We start from the raw sequence: 19,822 nt of genomic DNA, 5'->3' as shown, positions 1-19,822 counted from the left end.
GGCCTACAGTCCACAGTCAGGAGTCGGGATGTCACTCTCAGTGTGATACATGGGAGTGGGAGTGTATAGCGATCCATGGGCAGAGCCTGTGTCTCCCGCCCCCAGTCCCTTGCATAGCACCCAGTGAGTTGTTGAATAAATGAATCAAGGCCACTATGTAGGCAGAGAACACGTACAGACATTGGACAGATGGGGTCCCTTCCCTCCAAGAGCTCCGTCTCATTGGCAGAGATACTATCACTGGCTATAACGAACATATATTTATAATGAGGAAAAGGATGGACAGAAAGGATTTGAGATTCATAATTTGGGAAAATGAAGCCAGCTCCTAACACAGACAGGCAGACACCAGCCCCCAGTAGATGGCCTGGGTTACTGAGTGCTCTGTTAGGAGCCCCAGGCAGTCCCACAGTAAAGATGCCCTGCCCATTTAAGTAGGTTTATCCCTCTACTCCCCAGCCTCACTTGATTGAGAAAATTTATTGGTGTGTGGGGCAGATATTTCATAAAGTACACTTTCAGAGACATGAATGGAGGGATCAGTGTGGGTGTATCTCTTTGCTTTTGGAACTTCTTGGCTGTCTGTACCTTTTCACTCCCGAGGCTGGAAGGCAAAGTCCAGAAGCCTGGGGCCACCAGGGTTAGAGACTGCGACGCTGGTATGGCAGCATGTGGAACCTGAGCCCACAGCTGGGATAGTCCTAGGAAGTTGCGTGTGTTCTAACTTAGGGCCCGAGATACACAGGTTCAGGTGATTTTCAGAGAGGCCGTTTCAGCCTGAAGCCAAGAGCCTGAGGACCAAGGAGGTGTCTCCAATCCTCACTCCATTTCTGTTGGGATCATATAGGTATCAGTATACAGCTCTCAATGACTTTGCTGGCTTTAGCACCAATCCATCCTGCTGACCCCTTCCTTTTTAGAGCTTTCTCTGCCCCACTGACTTCTCAGACATGGCTCTCCTTGTTTCCTCGCTACAGCTCTGGCTGGCTCACTGCTGGATGGACTTGCTGACGGCTTCACTTGTTCATCGCAGCAAACATCTCTGAACATACAGTATGTGCCAGGCCCAGTGGTGGGCTCTGGGCTCTGGGGATCTGCTAGTAGATATACATACTTCTGCCCAGTGGAGTATAGTGGGATAATCAGTCAAGCAAATAACTAGAAATACATCATTTAAAATTTAAATTTGAGGGCAGCCCCCGGTGGCTCAGCGGTTTAGTGCTGCCTTTGGCCCAGGGCGTAATCCTGGAGACCTGGGATGGAGTCCCACATCAGGCTCCCTGCATGGAGCCTGCTTCTCCCTCTCTCTCTCTCTCTCTCTCTCTCTCTCTGTCTCTAATAAATAAATAATCTTTAAAAAAAATTTTCAATTTGATGCAAGGAGACAAATGGGGCAGTGACAGAGTCAACACAGGAACTGGTACAGACTGGCATTCATGAGATGCTTTCAAAGGATGTGCATTTAAACGGAGACTACAATGAGAAGCATACCCTTTGCAGGAGCTCTGCCAGGTCTCTCTTTGGCTGGTGGCCCCCAAGGCTCAGGCCCCAGTTCTCTGCACTCCTCACTCTATCATGGCCTCCAACTGCTTCGGTGACTGTCTGCACATAACCCTGTGTCTCCTAACTGCTTTTCTTCAGCCTAGACCTTTCCCTCTTGGCTTCTTATGTCTACCTGCTGCCTTCTGAAGCATCTCCACCCAGATACCTCAAGACACCACAAACTTATGTCCAAACAAAACACAGGAGCTACATCCTGCACTCCCACTCCCTCAAAACAAAACAAAACTCAAGCAAAACCACCTTTTTTTCCTGTGCTCTTGTGTTGGCACTCGGCAGCACTGATCCAGACACTTTAGGGAACATTTCCACACATACTTCTTTTCCCCTCTGTTTCTTTTTTTTTTTTTTTTAATTTTTATTTATTTATGATAGTCACACAGAGAGAGAGAGAGAGAAAGAGAGAGAGAGAGAGAGAGAGGCAGAGACACAGGCAGAGGAGAAGCAGGCTCCATGCACCGGGAGCCCGACGTGGGATTCGATCCTGGGTCTCCAGGATCGCGCCCTGGGCCAAAGGCAGGCGCCAAACCGCTACGCCACCCAGGGATCCCCTTCCCCTCTGTTTCTAATCTTTCAGCAGATCTTGCCAATTTTCCATCTTTCTAGATCTTAACCACTGCCACCCTGATCCTAGTCCACCAAGATTTTGGCAATGGTTTCCTAGCTGGCCTCCCCCAATCATTCTTGATCCACTGATTCTCTTTATTACAGAATGATGATTCAAAATGCAAACCTGATCCTTTCATCCCCATCCTTAACTACTAAAATCTTTTAGCGGCTTCTTTTTTTTTTTTTTTAAGATTTTTATTTATTTATTTATTCATGAGAGATATATATAGAGAGAGAGGCAGAGACACAGGCAGAGAGAGAAGCAGGCTCCATGCAGGGAGCCCAATGTGGGACTTGATCCAGGGTCTCCAGGATCACACCCTGGGCTGCAGGCGGTGCTAAACCGCTGCGCCACCAGGGCTGCCCCTTTTAGTGGCTTCTTGTGCATGTTTGACTAAAGGTTAAATTCTCTAACATGGTCCATGAGATCTTGCATGCTATGGCTCCTGTCTACCTCTCCATCCTCCATCTCACACCTCTGGGCCCTCCATACATGATGATCTCTTGTTATCTCCTTGAATGCATCTACTTCCCCCACCCTCCCCTGAATGCATCTCCTCCTTTATCTGGTAAATTCCTATTTACCCTCCAGCTCTCAGTTCAAATGGCACTTCCTTGAGGAAGCTCTTCTAGAATCTTAAACTGAATCAAAGTTAAAAAAAGGAAAGTTAAAAAGGAAACTCTTGTGGTACTCTGTTCCTTAATGTTATAGCACTTTCATAATTAATATAAACGTGTACTACATTAAAGTCTCTTTCCAACACAATTTTAGGTTCTAAGAAAGTTACACTATGTTTACGTCTCCTTCTAGTTCTTCCTCTATCACTTCCCTACATTTCCTAAGATACGGTACTCCTCCATCTTCTGACTCCACAGCCTTTTGACCACAGAGATCTCCTTACCTCATAACTTCAAAGTCTTTATCCTCAACCCTAATCTCACCAAAGATTAGGTGAGTTAAGCAGTTAAGCTTAGGTGAGTTAAGCAGTTAAGCATCTCCAAGTGGACCTGTGGTTTTGCAACATTTCGTGGGTTGACTGCAGCCCACAGCAGAAGCAACTTATTACACACACACACTCTCTCTCTCTCAACAAATAATTTTCATGAAGTAGTACTGCCATTTTTTTTTTCCTAGTCGATTTCACTTAGAAAATATTTTTCATTGAATCCCAAGACCCACTAATAGGTCATGACCTGCAGTTTAAAATACACCATGCCAAGTATTCCTGGATGGACATTTCTCTACAACCTCAAACATAATATATTTATTTCCCAACTCATTTCTCACGAAACATCCTTACTAAGAAATATGATCATTCTCTTAGTCACTCAGAACCAACATGTTAGAGTCATTTTGGATTCCTTCTTACCCAAAAGTTGCTAAAACCTATTGGCTCCCCCACCACAACGTATCACCACCCATTCCATCCTTCCCATTCCTGCCATTACAGCTCAGATTTCACTGTAACTTAGAACACTAAAATAGCCTCATCAGCTGGTTCCCCATCTCCAGAATTTTCAAATAGAGGTGATGAACATTTGAATCTCAAACATCAAGGCAAAAAGCTAATTCACCTCTTTAGTTCCAACAAAGTAACATGTAAGGGACTCAGATGGATGTGCTTTCATCTACTCATCCAACTCCTTGACTTGTGAGTACCATCAAGGATACAAAATGCTTATCAACAGAATCCTTGCTTAAGAACAATCATCACTAACAGTATGAGGCTATAATGAAAAGGGTTAAATCTTATTGACTAAATTTGACTTGACTAAATTTTAATTCAGGCTGCCTCATATTTCTAAAATTCCCATTACAATCTGGAAACCAAACTCTGGCTTCGTACAATGGCAGGCAGACTCACCCATGTCAGCAGTGACCATGGTGGATTGGTTTTCGGGGATGGAGACAGAGGTCTGGTCTTGGTCCATGCTTCGAGAGTCTTCGTTGACCTCATGTTGGCTCTGGCTGAGTTCTGACCGCAGTTCTGAGTACTCATCTTCCTCCCTGAGGACAAAGAAGAGTCAGTCACCACTGACAGAGACAGATGACGAATTCCCAGAGAATATGACTTCTAGGACAAGAAAGAATTCAGAAAAGAAACAGATCTGTTTCCCCTACCTTCCTCAGCGTATCAACTAGGACTCTTTTCAGACCAAATGAAGTCAGTCACCTCTATGGTCAAAGGTTGCTCCTGTATCCACATACATACTCATACACTGAACAAGATCCACTTAACAGTCTACTAGAAACTTTTTCACTTTTAAGAGTTCTTGAAGAAATTAGATTTCTTTGCCTCCTCAAATGATGGTGTGAAAAAGAAGCCAAGACTTGAGAACTGGTCTGAGTACTAAAGTTCCAGTGAGCAAAATAAGCAGGAGTCTGGTGCATAGGAATGTCACATCCCATCACCTGGACAGTCTCCATGGTGGACTTTCTCCTTGGAAGAGGATGTAGGGAGGCGCTGGAGCTGGAGCTACCAGAAAACCGGCACCTCACCTGTGCAGATCAAACTGGCTACTTTGAGAGGTATGTCTGGTAAATACTACTCTTACTTTCCCTCAACCAAGTCAGTGGAGTAAAGAGAGAGGAAAAGTGGATGGGGAAAGAGAAAATGGACAGTGAGTGAGTGCAGCCCACTCAGTGGTCTGTTTCCATCAGTCAGCACTTCTAACAGGAAGACAACACTTAAATGCTGCCATGTTGTTTACACACACACACACACACACACACACACACACATACACACACACTCTCATCCCTTCACAGCCCTTCTCAGTCCCTCGATCTTTTGGTCCCTGAATTAGCTATGGGCAAGTGAAGGAAATTTATTATTTAAGATTTTATTTATTTATTCAAGACACACACAGACAGAGAGAGAGAGAGAGAGAGAGAGAGAGAGAGGCAGAGACAGGCAGAGAGAGAAGCAGGTTTCAGGCAGGGAGTCCGACGTGGAACTCGATCCTGGGTCTCCAGGATCACGCCCTGGACTGAAGGCTGTGCTAAACCACTGAGCCACCGGGGCTGCCCAAGTGAAGGAAATTTAATATTGCAGTATGTCTTTCAAAATGTGTGCATACCTCTTCTTCACACCACCATCATCACTACACACACACTGGACACCTACATGGAGAGGGCAAAATAAGCCCCCTGTGAAGCATTTATTTTACAAATGAGCCAGAAGAGAAAACTGTCAGGGGGGTCACCTGGGTGGCTCAGTGGTTGGTTGAGCATCTGCCTTGGGCTCAGGTCGTGATCCCGGAATCCCGGGATCAAGTCCCACATCAGGCTCCCACAGGGAGCCTGATTCTCCCTCTGCCTGTGTCTCTGCCTCTCTCTGTGTGTCTCTCATGAATAAATAAATAAAATCTTAAAAAAAAAAAACTGTCAGGGGATTTAACTGAGAGTGGAAAGCCCATGAATGTTTGTGAAGAAAGCCAGGAAGAGAAATCCTTCAGATTGGCATTCACTTAAAGTTGTTGACACCAATGGGGCAGAAAGTCTACAGTTTTGGGTTTGGGGTAGACCCAGATGGTGACATGTGACCACTGGAACTTGGGGAAGAGGCAACTGCCATTTTAAGCTGGGCAAACACATCTATAAATTAAAGAATGTGAAGAACTCTCCAGAGTTCTTAGTTTTCTCAGGAAATCAACATCCTCTCAGGGAAGGAATTCAGCTGAGCCACTGCTTTATAAGGTGTTTTTAATAAAAGCCATCCAGAAATCGGGGGAGATCTTATGTAGATATTAAGCCCCCAGACATGCAAAATATGAATTAGAATGGGAGTGGAAGGCAAAAAATATATATAGGTTAATCTTCTATGAATAAGTTAATTATTAGACACCTGCAAAGCCAACAATAATTAGGTTTAGGAATGAAAACAATTAAAAAGTACCTTAAGAGTAGCTTTTTTGGTCTAGAGGGTAATTGTGCCCTGATACACCAGCTCTCCTTTCAATCAGCAGTTAAAAATCTGATTGTAGTTAATGGGAGGTTTTGTGATGAATAAATTACCTTTGTTGCAGGGCCAACGTAATCAGCTTCAGCTTGGCTGAGACTGTTTCACAGCCAAGAAAGCCAGATAAATGCTGCTGTATCTCTGGTATAAATGGCATTTGCAAAATTGTTAATAGCCACCTTAAACCCTCCTGGCTTGACAGTTTCCAAAACATACAGGGTCTGCCAAATCTCATGCTTCGTAAGGAATTACTTCTGGGGATTATTAGGATGAATTTTATATAGCAGTGAATAGGGAAGGGTAGGAATAAGAGACTTGATTGTAGGGGCCATTCCTTGCTGAGGTCAGAATACAATCTGCAGGACAATTGCACCACACTAGAAGCGTTATGTTGGGCGGAAGACCTTCAGGGTCATAAAATGCAAACTAAGGATACTTGGTCAATGTATTCGAGCACCAAAATAAGAACAGGAAAGCAAAGACCAGATGAATGCTATCTTCCAGGAGTCAAATATGTTCACAACTAATTCTAACCTAAGAAGCATGCTGTGTGTGGACACAGGGCACAGGGGCTGCAGGTGAGCAGCAACCAGGAAGACTTTCTGGATGGAGCAGCACTCCAGAGACATCCCAGGCAACTAGAGTTTAGATAAGTCTTGAGGGTGGAAGGGCACAAGCAAAGACTCAGAGGAGCCTTTGAACACGAATGAGAAAGAATGGAGAGGAATAAGCGGTAGGTATAGCTGAAACCAAATAGGGTGCCCAATGTAACACGAGGCTGGAGGCTAGAGGGGCACTTGAGCCACTTGCTGAGTGGACATTTTTTGATCAGAAGGAGAATTTACTGTGTCAAAGGAAGCGAACATGAGTTAGACAAAAGAATGGGAAATAAAATGATGAAGTCTAGGAATTCAGGGGAAGAAGTAAGTGTCGCCAAAGCTCTTATATAAAAACAGGGAAAACAAGCAGCTGTGGAAGTGGGGGGAGCGCAGGTCTCTGTTCCTGGCCCCAAAGGGAAGGGCTGAACCGAGAATACACAATTTCTGGCTGAGATTCCTCCTTATGGTAATTACACTGAATATCAGAGTACAAACAACTCACATAAACAGAGTAAACAGTAATTAGAGGCAGACAACAACCCTGAGAGATCAGGCAGGATTCTGTACCACAGAGAATGAGGCAGAAAAATGGTTAAACTGAACTGAAATACTGAAGTACGTGCAACCTGCTGTTTCTCCTACTGACTTTGGTTAAAAAATTCAGAGTTGCATATCCTTATCATCTCCTGAACATCATAATTGGCACAATCCCTGAAAAGAGGCTAGAATCTGGGACTGAGAAAGAACAAAAGCCAGTTCTCGCCAGGGCCTTCTGTAAGCTGATGGGTCCATCTGTGGTCGCAGTATATGCACGTATAAAAATCGGTGCTCAGCGTATTCCCTACATCCAGAGCGACGGAATGAGAAGTCAAAAACATTCTACCAGTCCCAGCGGTTACACAAAAGCAAGAACGTGAGGTGTGAAAACACTTTCATGGTAAAGATGTCCAGCTAACAACACAGCATCAGCAACTCAGCATGACTTTCTCTTGTGTACACAGTAACTCTTGGCAAACGATAACTTACTTCTTTGGGAGGAAAAAAGCTTTCTCCAAAGTACACCAGTTGCTAATGCTGCTGATGTGAAGGGAGAAAACATGAAAAGATCCAAGAAGTGATCATTGTAAGCCAAAAAAAACCCCAGAAACTTGATAAACTGATAACTGTTGGTAATCATACACCATTGTGATAGTTTCATAATCACGGAATTACAAAGTTCTCAGGTGTTTCTCTTTGGAGGATAAAGAATAATCTCACAGGATTCTAAATGTACCTTATTTTATTCACATAGATGCATTTGTGAACTGCTTCAAATTGCTCTTGTGGCAATGATTAGTGCTTGCTACTAGCTTAAATGACAAAACAAAAGAAAAATGCTCGCACACAGGCAGGCATTAGATTCTACCCACCACCTATGTAACTAGCAGTGGCTGACTGGCAGAGATCTTAGAGTTTATCAAAGCAGGGATCAATACCTTTAATTTACAAATAAGACAAGTGAAGCTTAAAGAGGCTAAGTGATTTACCCAGGATTCTGCAACTAGGAAGTGGTACAGCCTCATTCCTAAATTTAGGACTAATGAAACAAGTCAAATATGGTGATCTAAGGAGAAAATCTGGTTGTTGTTGTTGGCAATTATTTTTATTTTTATTTTTTTAAGATTTTATTTGAGAGAGAGAGAGAGAGACCACACACAAGCAGGGGGAGAGGGAGAAGCGAACTCCCAGGACCCTGGGATCAGGACCTGAGTCAAAGGCAGATGCTTAACCCACTGAGCCACCTGGGTGCTCCTGTTGACAATGATTTCTAAAAATTCCTTCTCATTACTGGCTAGGGGTGACATAATCTTATCCGAAAAGGGAAGAGTCAATAAAAGGATAATTCTTTTCCTGCTTTCCAGACCTCAAGCTGAAGCACAATAGAATCAGTAATATTTGATAGAAATTATTGACAGAAAATATTGATACAAATATTTGTACCAATATTACTTCCTTAGCAATCCCTATGTATATTTTATTTGGCATGCACACTCATGCCTTGTCACTGGACTGATTTGTGAGGAAGACGCAGATGGACACCTGCCTGCCTGCCTTGGAACCCTATGTTTAGCTAACCCAGCCTACCTGATCTGGTGGGAGTTTAGTTGAACCACAATTCTTCCTTACAAATGAAAGAAGACTTGCCCTGAAATGCTATAAATCTTTTACAGAACAAAGATTTTTTTTTAGATACATTGAGGAAATGTATTCTCTCAATTCTCTTAGAGTATCTAAAGCAGGAAATCAGTGATAAGTCTGATTCTTCCTGCAATTCCACCTCTCTTTATTTTTCCATCTACCACAAAGGAAGATCAGACTAAGCTATGAATCTTTTGGGGGCAAATGGAAAGGTCAGGCTCATGATGCAGGCATGAGATTTTAGAGACCGGATTACATTAGAGCAGACAGAGACTTTGCATATCATCTTTGTTGCCAAATGAGCATTTTGCAGACAAAGAAGCAGAAGGGTAAAGTGCCAATGCTGAAGGAGGTAACTCAGACAGGAGAGGTCAGTGCTGTAAGGCTGCAGCTATTCAAGGTGAAAAGGGAGGGAGAGCCCAGAGTCAGAGCCCAGTCTGAAGGTGAATCGTGGGGACAGAAGAAACATTATAGGGTCATAGAAGTTCAAGAAAAACACACCAGAAGGAAGATTTGCAGGCAAATCCTACAGAAAAGGACCAGAAACAAGAGAAGGTCACTGGATTTTTCAGTTAAGTCATTAATGATTTTCAAAAAGGTATAGCAGCTTAGGCTGCTATAACAAGTCACCATAGACTAGATAGCTTAAGCAACAGGATTTTATTTTCTTAGTTCTAGACTTTTGTTCCAAGACCAAAATCAAGGTCTGCACAGTCAGTTACTGGTAAGGGCTTTCTTCCTGGCTTACAGATGACTGCCTTGTCACTGAATCCTCATACGCAGGGAGAGAGCGTGGGCTGCGAGCATGCCCTCTGGTGTCTCTTCCCATAAGGGTGCTCACTACGCCTTCCATGCAGTCCCCACCCTCATAAACTTAACCAAACAGAATTACTTTCCAAAGGCCCCAACTGGAGATGCTATCATATTCAGGGGTAGGGCGCCAACATAGGAATTTTGAATTTGAAGACATAACTCAGTCTTTAGTAAAAGGAGCTTCAGCAAACTGTTGCACTCAGAAGCCAGACAGCAGTAGGCTAACAAACAAATGGGAAATGAAGGAGAAAACATGACTACTCATGAGAGCCGGCAGTGAAAGGGTGATGTTATGAGAGTAGCTTTTGGGCAAAGAAAATAATCTCTTTGGGAAACAAAGAACTCATGTTTAATTTGCTTAGAAATCCAAGAGTACCCCCGGCCCTGTTCCAAAGTGAGCTACTGATGTATTTTTCCATCCTCCCCATTCTATTATATAATCTTCCCATGTTAGAGGAGCATTTAAAAAAAGCCACCCATAACATACAGTTAAGTGAAAAAGCATATATTACAAAACACTGTTTGTATGATCCAATTTATTTAAAATATTCATGAATAAAATTTTTTAGAAGGCCATATATACAAAATGTTCAGAATTTATTCCTAGGAGATGGGATTTAGGATGCATCAAGCAGGGTTTAGTTAGGAACATAATCTACAGTGGATGTTTCAAGTAGAAGAGATTTAAGTCAGGCAGTTCCATGCTTGCATAACTGGGAGGACCAGAGAAGCGTGGGTAGAGGCCACCAGGAGCTGTCAGATTTGCCATTGCAGCTGTGAACCCCTCAAAGGTCAGGAAACTGTCGTTGCCTTCACACCTGTCCACAGCTCCTGCTCTGAAGTGCTAGACCTCACACCTATGAAAGTTTCTACATCAGCTGCCATCATGATCTGAGGAACAATGGCTCCCACCTTCCTTCTGCTTTCCAAACCTATTCGAAGGCACCTCACTGGCAGAACCAAAACTATATCTAGCACCCAACTGTTAATCTGGGAAGTAGTTCCAAGGGTCCAGCCCCTTTAATTCTGGGGAGAATAAAGGGGTGGGAATGGTACTGGGTGCTAGATAACATGTCATAGGCCACCTCTCTGGCTGCTCAACAACCATACCCATCCTCTCACACAAACTGAAATTTCCAAATTGCAATAGCAATGACACCAAGCTTCGGTAACTATCCCTCATTCGAATGTGAATGGACTCACCTTCTCACCGAAATGGCAGACCCTAAGTCCCACCAGTTATTGTATCCATTGTCAGGCAATCACTTCTCTTCTAGTTCAGTGGCAAATCCACCTAGATATCATCTAACCTAACCACTAGATGAGTTTCACCAATACCAGATCATCTAATATAACAGGAGAAATTAAGAAGATAAAAAGGAAATTGAATCTATGCACAAATAAGCACAAAAATATGCACAGTCTAACCATCCTTTCTGGCTATGAGGCTATGGTTGATGTTTCTGACTTCCTTCTTCCACTAGGAAATCCCTATTTCCTTTGTGTTTGGCCAGCACCTTAGCTGGTTAGAGATCTTTATCTAGTAAAATAATTTGCAATCTTTATTCCTGAGGGACCTAGCCTTAAGTGTATATACCTGGCACCCCCTACCTGGGATCAGATTGCTACAAATTCTCTAAGCAAAGTAAGACTCACTTTATCAGACAAGGAGGGGGAGTGCTTCTGCAGGAAGGGAGTCTGTAGGCTCTAGGTATTCTGATTCATTTAAATCTACTCACTGTCTCCATTCAAATTCTCACCATTTCATCCTTTCCTATCAATGCTTACTCTTTACTTCAGAGATCTGATGTGGCTATAAGCTCAACTTATATTGGAATTCAGCCACCTGCAGTGTCTGATTCTTGGCTATGTTAGCCCTATGGCTACAGGAGATGGGAGAGTATCTTCTAGGGTGGCCACAGAAGGTGACTGGAAATGTAAGTTTCAAACTATAAGATTATCTTTTTCTTTTTTTTTTTACTTAAGCAATTTAGTATTGCTTATGTATGGATATACCATAGCTTACATAAACTATTCCCTTATTATTTTTCAGTATTTCCAATAAATTCCTAACTCAGGCCCAAACTAAAGTGACAAAAAAGTCTATAAGCTACCAGCATTATACCTGACTAGCGTGACAATCAATTCTCTACATTCTGGATATGCTAGAGCAGTGGGAGTTCTCCAAGGTGTCTGGCTGCCATTGCACTCAGCATAGCATAGTATCTCAGGACTTGAGGGCAAACCAATTTCCTGGAGTGCTGGGGGCAGGAGACATGCTTTAGCCACGGAGATCAGAGGACCAGAAGAGCCTTGTCTTCCTGGCCCATGGGTCTCCATGCCCTGCAGGGAGTCCCTGTAAGGAGGGGCCAGCTCATTTACATCACAAAAACTGGCAGAATTTAAGGTGACTTCTGCACAGATGCAATCTCCCTTTAAACAAAAAGCACCAGTAAATGTTTATGGTCAAGAAGCTCACTGTTGGGATGCCTGCCTTTGGCTCAGGGTGTGATCATGGAATCCGGATAGAGTCCCACATCGGGTTCCCTGCAGGGAGCCTGCTTCTCCCACTGCCTGTGTCTCTGCTTCCCTCTCTCTGTGTGTCTCTCATGAGTAAATAAATAAATCTTAAAAAAAAAAAAAGAGAGAGAGAGAGAGAGAGAGAGAAGCTCACTGTATTTTAAGACAAAGCAGTTTGGCCATTATGTTCAATTTAAACATCCTGAAACTGAGTTTTCTAGGTGATGTGTGATGCTTTTTTTCCCCCCACAACTCACTGAGCCCATTTGCCCTCACCTTCTCAAGTGTTTCAAAGTGCAACATGTTTTAATGGAAGTTACAAATTTGCCAATGTACTATGTCAGCCTTCTTTAAATCTCCTATAATCATTTCTTTGGTCTGAAAATTCTTCTCTGTTCTTGCGTTTCTAACCTACAATCATGCTGAAGACCAGGATACAATTTAAAAGCCTTGGGGTTCTAAATTGGAATATGGAATTTATCATGTGGCTCCAGTTCTGTGCAAAATTTTCCATGATTTTGCCCAGAAAACCAGAGTCCCATCAGTACCCTCATCAAATAGCCCTGTCATTACTCTAACTCACAGAGCTGAAACAAAACGCACCCAAATTTTCTTCTAACCTGGAACTTCTAGAAGGAGAGTTTAAAAGCAGCTGCCTTTACGACTGCCCTAATAGTGGCTTGTGAACAAAGCATTATTTTTCCATGAAGGTAGGTGCCAACCATTTGCTTTCCCCGGGGCTGTTCCCTGAGGACAGGCAGGAAGAGAAAAGTTCTCATCCTTGGCTAAATCACTCAAAGCAAAACCCTCTGAACAGCAGGGCAAACACACCAATTAAGTGTTGTGTGCAGGAGCCTTAGGTGTTAACTGATTGATAAGGAAGGGAGGACCCCCAAAAGTCACTTTCACGAAAAGAATATTAAATAAAAGCAGAGAGGCTGTGGGTTCTAACTCCACCTCTATCCTCTGCTGAGTATAACTTCAAAGTAATTTCTTAATATTTAAGCCCCAGACTTTTTTCGCCAGTAAAATGATATATCCAATCTTGCCCCCAACCTTAGGAGATTATAAAAGGTAAATCAACTTCAGGTGAGCTCAAAATGTTAGATGATCTCAAAGCACACATACTGCTTTGTCATAAGCCAGCCACATTCATTGAGCTCTCAATATTCTCAAGGGAGGCACACAGTTTGCACATCTAGAGCAGACCTGGTGGATTCAAGAGGTGGTAGGGATACTAGTAGGGAGACAGAGGGCCTCCATTCAGAACCCATTAATAAAGCGTCTCATCAACTTCTGATCTGACACCCTTATCAGTAACTGAGGATTACAACTCCCACCCTGTCTACCTTCCAGGGTAGCCCTCATGATGATCAAGACAAGAACAGAAGAGTGGAGGGGAAAGTGCATGGTTAACAATGTAAAGAGAAAGTAGTTATCAACTGTAAAAGTCTTTGTTGCAAATAAAACATCATTATTGGGCAGCCCCGGTGGCACAGCAGTTTAGCACCGCCTGCAGCCTAGGGCGTGATCCTGGAGACCCTGGATTGAGTCCCACGTCGGGCTCCCTGCTTCTCCCTCTGCCTGTGTCTCTGCCCTCTCTCTCTCTCTCTCTCTCTCTCTGTCTCTAAGAATAAATAAATAAATAATTAAAAAAAAAAACCACATCATTATTATTCATTGGGCCAACTTCAATTCCAGGAGCCAGGTTAGAGCCAAGGGGGCAGAGAGAAAGCCGCGGCCGGGAGCTCACTACCTGATGGTGGTGCCTTGCAAACGGTCTATCTTCTTATTGAGCTCAGCAATGATGCTGTGGAGTTCTGTGATGCGCTCCTCATACCGAAGCGTTGTCCGCTCCTGGACATCCTCATGTTCTCTCATGAGGTGGGACTGCTCACACTGGGATCAAGAGAACAAGACAGAAGTGCCAATGAGTTGACTCATTCTAAATTTTATGGTCTCAAACTACCACAACCTCAACATTGAGCATGCTCCAAATAAATGTATGCCCACTCATTGGCCAGGAATCCCAGAAACCACAACAGCAGCTAAATTTTATAATGCACTTCCCTCCCTCCCTGCCTGGCCTCCATGGACAAAGTCCTTGCCTTTGTGGCACTCGTTCTGTCTTTGGGAGAAAGTCCCTCTGCCATTGCTCAAAATCTTTGTGGCACTATCCGAGTCTCCTGCTTTTGTGTCTCCAAGAAGTGTGCAAATGGCCCAAGCTGGATCCAGCAGATACCTTCTTTTGGGAATGTGAATCTTAAGTGAATGCACTTAAGATTGCATGGAGGTGATTCACTAGATGGAGAGTCCTGAACAGACTGTCCCTTTGTTCTGATACTTAGATCCCAGAGTTTCCCCTCCCCATGTTCCTTTTGGCTGTTCAATTTTCCTTGTACCAATTCAATCTTTTTCAAATAATTTATTTTTTAATTAATTAATTATTTTTTAATTCATTCATTTTTTATTGTTGACATTACTGGGATAGGCTTCAGCTACTTTTCAACCAAAGTCCCAAGTGGTAGGACAAGATTTTTTATCTGGCTGGTTATCTGTAGACTTAATTCTTTTTTTTTTTAAGTTTTATTCATATATTCATGAGAGACACAGAGAGAGAGGCAGAGACATAGGCAGAGGGAGAAGCAGGCTCCCCGCAAGGAGCCTGATGTGGGACTTGATCTCAGACCCTGGAATCACATCCTGAGCCAAAGGCAGAAGCTCAACCACTGAGCTACCCAGGCACCCCGACTTAATTCTTTCCAATATCCTTTTCTACCAGACTATGAACTCTGGGAAGGCAAGGACTAGGTGTCTTCATGACTTAGCCCTGACACCTGGCATATAGCTTTGCTTCACTGTGGGCGATCTAGTAGTGTTATGGAATGAATCATTTGCAATGTATCACACTGTCAAGACTGCTCTGCAGAAACAATGACAGAAGCTGAGGTGCTTCCCTCGCTCAGCATTTGATGTCTAAGACGCAGCAGATGCTATAAAAACATTTTTGTAGCTAGAGTTTAAATCCTAAGGAACCTGTTCATCTCCCTCAGTCCTCTGCCCCTCCTCAATGCCCTGCCAGTCACTGTGCATTTAATCTCATTTGCATAACAAAACACTCATCAGTGATGGAACAAGGACTCTAGCTTCTGTCCTTGTCTACTGTATTCAGCCCTGATTAATTTCCTGTCCAGCAGAGGAATTTTAATTTCATTTCAGCAAGGTTTTCCTAATGCCAAGAGCCATATGTACTTGCCAGATTTGCACTTTCAGGGCTGGTGGCAGCCGAGCAAGGATAAGACTTCTTACCACCACATCCAACGTCCTCCTCCCTCCCTAAATCTGTTGCTTCCCCTGGTGTAACCCAGAAGCTACTGGGCAGGGACAAATGCCTTCAAAGATAAGCAGAACACCACACTAAGCCCAACTCAATACTGAAACAGAAGAATGCAGTAAATAAGTCTGATAAATATGGTGGTATATATCACGGCAGAGACCACATCTGCCAACAAACTCGATCAATATTAACGTAGTAACTTGCTGGAAGCTGCTCAGAGCTCCAGGAACAAGACTGGAGGGAACAAGGTTGTGGAAGCTGCATCACAGACCTTTGTGAGGTAGCCACTTTAGGAGAAACCGTGATGTGAACTTCTGTTCTTAATGACAGCCTGCAGCATCAAATAACCTCCACTCAAGGTCAAATGCACATGAAGTATGTAGAAACTGAGGCAAGGATAAAGGGTGAGTGAAAGTCACATCTACAGGGAAGCTTTCCTAAACATATCACAACCCTAATAGGCCAAAAATATTCTTTCCATGAAGTTACGCCTTTTCATTCATGATCCATCACATTTTACAAGGAACAACAGAAGCCCACAAAATGACAGTGTGTCACAGACAGTATCTGTCAATAAATGAAAAAGGTTCATACCTCTCTGGAACATACCCACAGCAGAGTACTCTTTCTCTCTATCCCTGCAAAATATCTGTGAGCTTCTGTTATCACTCTTTATTCCCACCTTCAAATTATATAAATTGGCAAATGTGTGTGTATATAGCAACGTACATGTGTCAGTGTAGCTGGCACTCTTATGAAGATCACCAGTTTTAGATCTTAAAATAATTACAAAATAATGACCAGTCTGATCTGGATCTCATTTATGCCATGACTCCTACTGCACTGCCATCTTGCTGGTTCCTCCTCTTTGGTTTTCAATACTCAGCGCCCTAGGGCTACAAATCATGATGAAATGCTTCCCTTTACAAACTCAAATTCCCCATTTATTGTTCCTCCTCCATAGTCTTTAGAGACCAACTGCCCACCACCAAAACCAAAGCAGCCCAGAAACTGCAAAATTCACCTAAAAATGAAGGTGCGCAAATATCCATCCAAGAATAAGGAACATGATCAATCAATAACCACCAAGACAACCCTGTGCATCCCTGGTGACTGTTGTGAGTTGCCTAACAGGTAAGATCCGGGTAGCGTAGCAGGGGGGTGCCCAGGTTGCTGGGAGAGCAGATGGCCGATGCCCAGATAACAAGAGCATGCTATCTGGTACTGTACCATCTTCACCCCTGCCTGTAACTGAGAAATCTGCCTGAAGGGTATGAGTATGAACAAGAGACAACAGGAAGCCTGATGATTCAGACAGAATAGCACTCGTAGGAGACAAAAGACTCATAATGTATATTTGGAACTAGGGGTTCATTTGGGAGTAGCAACAGGAATAGATCGGGGGAAAAACACTTAGCTAAAGGCAAAGATATTTGGTTTATGTTCCTATATTTTTTCCTTAAGTATGTTTTTTTTTTTAATAGAGGAAAGCCTCCATAATTTAATTCTTCCTAAAAATAACAGATATGTCTTGATTTCCCATAGCATTTAAGATACTATGCCTAATGCCATAGTGAGGGTCACTATGACATGTACTCTGAAGGGAGCTGCAGTCACAGCTTCCAGGTGGAATTTTCTGCTGGAGAATAAGAAATGTGGACAGAAATGAGGGTTGAGGGAAGGAGAGATGGTAGAATGGTACCCTGGGATTCTTTATACAGTGAAAAGAGAACATTGGAAACTAATCTTCAAAACTCCCAGCCTCCAGGTAAATGAATGACTTGAGAGGACATTGCTCAAAGCTCATCCCCTTGAGGTATCACAGTAAACACACTTCACCCATTCTGCGTACACTCGCCATATCCAGACAAAGATATGCTGAAGCACCGATCTCCAAGCTTAGTGAAAATCCCTTGAGCTTTTCCAAGCTGTGGGGCAGGGCAAGGTGGAGCAATGCCCATAAGGGCAACAGGGCAGGAGAAAACAAGTCATCACCTGCAGAAGTCAAAAGAACCCAACAACAACAACAACAACAAAACAAAAGAACCCAACAGAACACCCTTGTTAAAGTGGCACTTTACGGCAGGAAAAGTGGAAGATGAGTGGTGGCACCCAGAACAGACAAAGCCATTCTGTGCATGATCAGTGCCTTCTTGTGCTAGCAAGCTCCTAGCAGGACTGGTGTGTTTAAGTCATACCCTATTTTATGATCACACTCTAGTATTGTTACTAACCCATGCCTCTCACCACCTTAAGTTTTCATGACCTGTGAGAGCATTTTTTCTTTTTTAACCTGGGATGGTATGTGGTTTCAGGTATTCTGTTTCATAGGGGCACAGGCTAGGTCGAGTTTGATACTACACCTCCATATAAGAGTCACCTTTGGGCAGGTACCCCAGTAAAGCCTCAATTGAGAAGGTAATACAACAAGGATAACTAAACAGGAAAACGCAGTATTACTTCTATAATTACTACTTAATGTTTGCACAAATTTTTTGATTTCTAAGTTTAAGTACTTCTTTACACATTAAAAAATGACAGATGTCCACTTTTTTCATAATTCATGAACAAAACTCTTTTTCAAATGGTGTTCCTTTCTCTCCAGTCTGTACACAGGGCTCTGCCAGGACCACCATGTGGCATGTGGATCACATAAGCATCAGCACCCCTGTGGTAGCCAATAGGGGTATTCATCAAGATTGGTTCACTTCCATCCATGCACATGACGGGATAATACTTTTTCTCCCCTTTGAAGCTACATATGGCCAAGTGACTTGTTTCAGCCAATGAGGTATGAGTGAATTTACAACATTTGTGTCTAGAAGCCTTTAAGAGCTCCTTCATGATTTCTTACATTCCCTTCCCTGGCCATGGCTGCTAGGAATGTTCAGACAGTTGAAGACCATCACAGCTTAAGAGGCTGATTGAAGACAATGTGGGATAGTGTCCTGCCAGCTCCTACTAAGAAATAAGAAATAAGCCTTTGATAGGTTAAGCCACTAAAAATTTGGGGTTATTTATCACTGCATATTCTGATGACATAATCATTTTACAGATGAAAACAAACTAGATGTAAAGTAACTGAACCCTCTGAAAAACCATCTGATTCCTGTTTGCATCATTAAAGGGCTGAAGCTGTTATAGCCACCATCTCCATCCCTCCACTCCTTTCCAGCCCCTAGACCTGCAGGCTTATCTCCATACCATTAGCCTAAAGATCTCCAGGGGCAACAGAGTCATCTTCCTTGCCTTCCCTAACCCACCCTGGTGAACTCCAGGAAACACAAATATTATGCTTTCCAAAATCAAATAAAGGTAGAAAACCCAGACAACTCTCTCAACCCCCTGGAGCACCAAAATAGAAAAACAGACACAAGGGGGTTATGAGGGAATTCTAGGTCCCTCCAGTTCCCATCAAGCCAGTTTCAGCTGCCAAAGTCAATTATTCAGCAACAACTTTCTTAACAGGGAGGCATAGTAGTTTTTTCCAGCAAAGCTTACAAGTGAGGGATGATTTTCTTCTCACCGTAAAGAAACACCCCATACAACTTCAGTTGAACAGAATAAGGAACAGTCTCAAACAACATGCTGCCACTTCTTTACTATGATAACAGGGAACTGCATCCAGGGTTCTCCCCTCCTTCTCAGCCTGTATTCAGTTTTTGACTGATCCTACATTATATATAGTAAAGAAAGCAAGTCTGTGGTTGTAGTATTTTGCCTGCCACAGATTTCTGGAGGTCGGAATCACTAGGATTTCTCCTGCAACTAAAAGTGATCTGAAAGGCCAAGAAAAACAGATTGGGATTGGATATGATGCAATTTTTTTCCCCCTGAACTTCATCTGGCACTTAGATGGAACATTTTCCCTGGGTTTCAGCTCTCCTATCATAATGATGAAGCAAATTTAAAATCTATATAAATATCTGTGTCTAGTCACATAAATTGGTGAAATTGCCTATATGCAAAAATGTTTAATAAAAATAAGCAGTATCATTCCAACCACCAAGAATATCTTTGGTATCGGTACAATCTTGGGATAAAGCCATGAGTCAGCCTTCAGACAGACTGGTCTGAGAACTTGAGCCCCTGTTGGAAAAACCCTGTGCAATGTACTGATGCTAAGGAGCTTTACGGTTTTGTTAATGTTCTTCACTGGGTTTTATCTTAACTCCACAGAGGCCACTGATCTTTAATCATCACATTAGTCTCAGCTGTCAAACCTAAGAGCATTATGAACTCCA

General features: G+C 43.0%; 1 protein-coding gene across 8 annotated transcripts in view; it reads right to left on the bottom strand.

Annotated features, from left to right (window-relative positions):
- The window catches only part of MCC (MCC regulator of WNT signaling pathway), a 309,780-nt gene that overhangs the window by 122,196 nt on the left and 167,762 nt on the right, over positions 1-19,822 (bottom strand). For 7 of the 8 annotated variants that reach the window (XR_005986779.1, XR_005986780.1, XR_005986781.1 and 4 more), the window contains 2 exons: positions 13,998-14,140; positions 4,035-4,177 (listed from right to left, as the gene is read on the bottom strand). Coding sequence is in view for 5 of the 8 variants with exons in the window: in XM_041748453.1 (XP_041604387.1) it covers positions 4,035-4,177; positions 13,998-14,140 (286 nt within the window). In the remaining 3 variants the exon portion in view is untranslated. The remainder of the gene's footprint in view (positions 1-4,034; positions 4,178-13,997; positions 14,141-19,822) is intronic. The other variant, XM_041748457.1, reaches the window with a different exon arrangement.

This window comes from Vulpes lagopus, chromosome 3 (genome assembly GCF_018345385.1).
Source record: "Vulpes lagopus strain Blue_001 chromosome 3, ASM1834538v1, whole genome shotgun sequence".
Lineage (NCBI taxonomy): Eukaryota > Metazoa > Chordata > Mammalia > Carnivora > Canidae > Vulpes > Vulpes lagopus.
The sequence above is the reverse complement of the archived record's forward strand: the minus strand, read 5'-3'. Positions and strand labels throughout refer to the sequence as shown.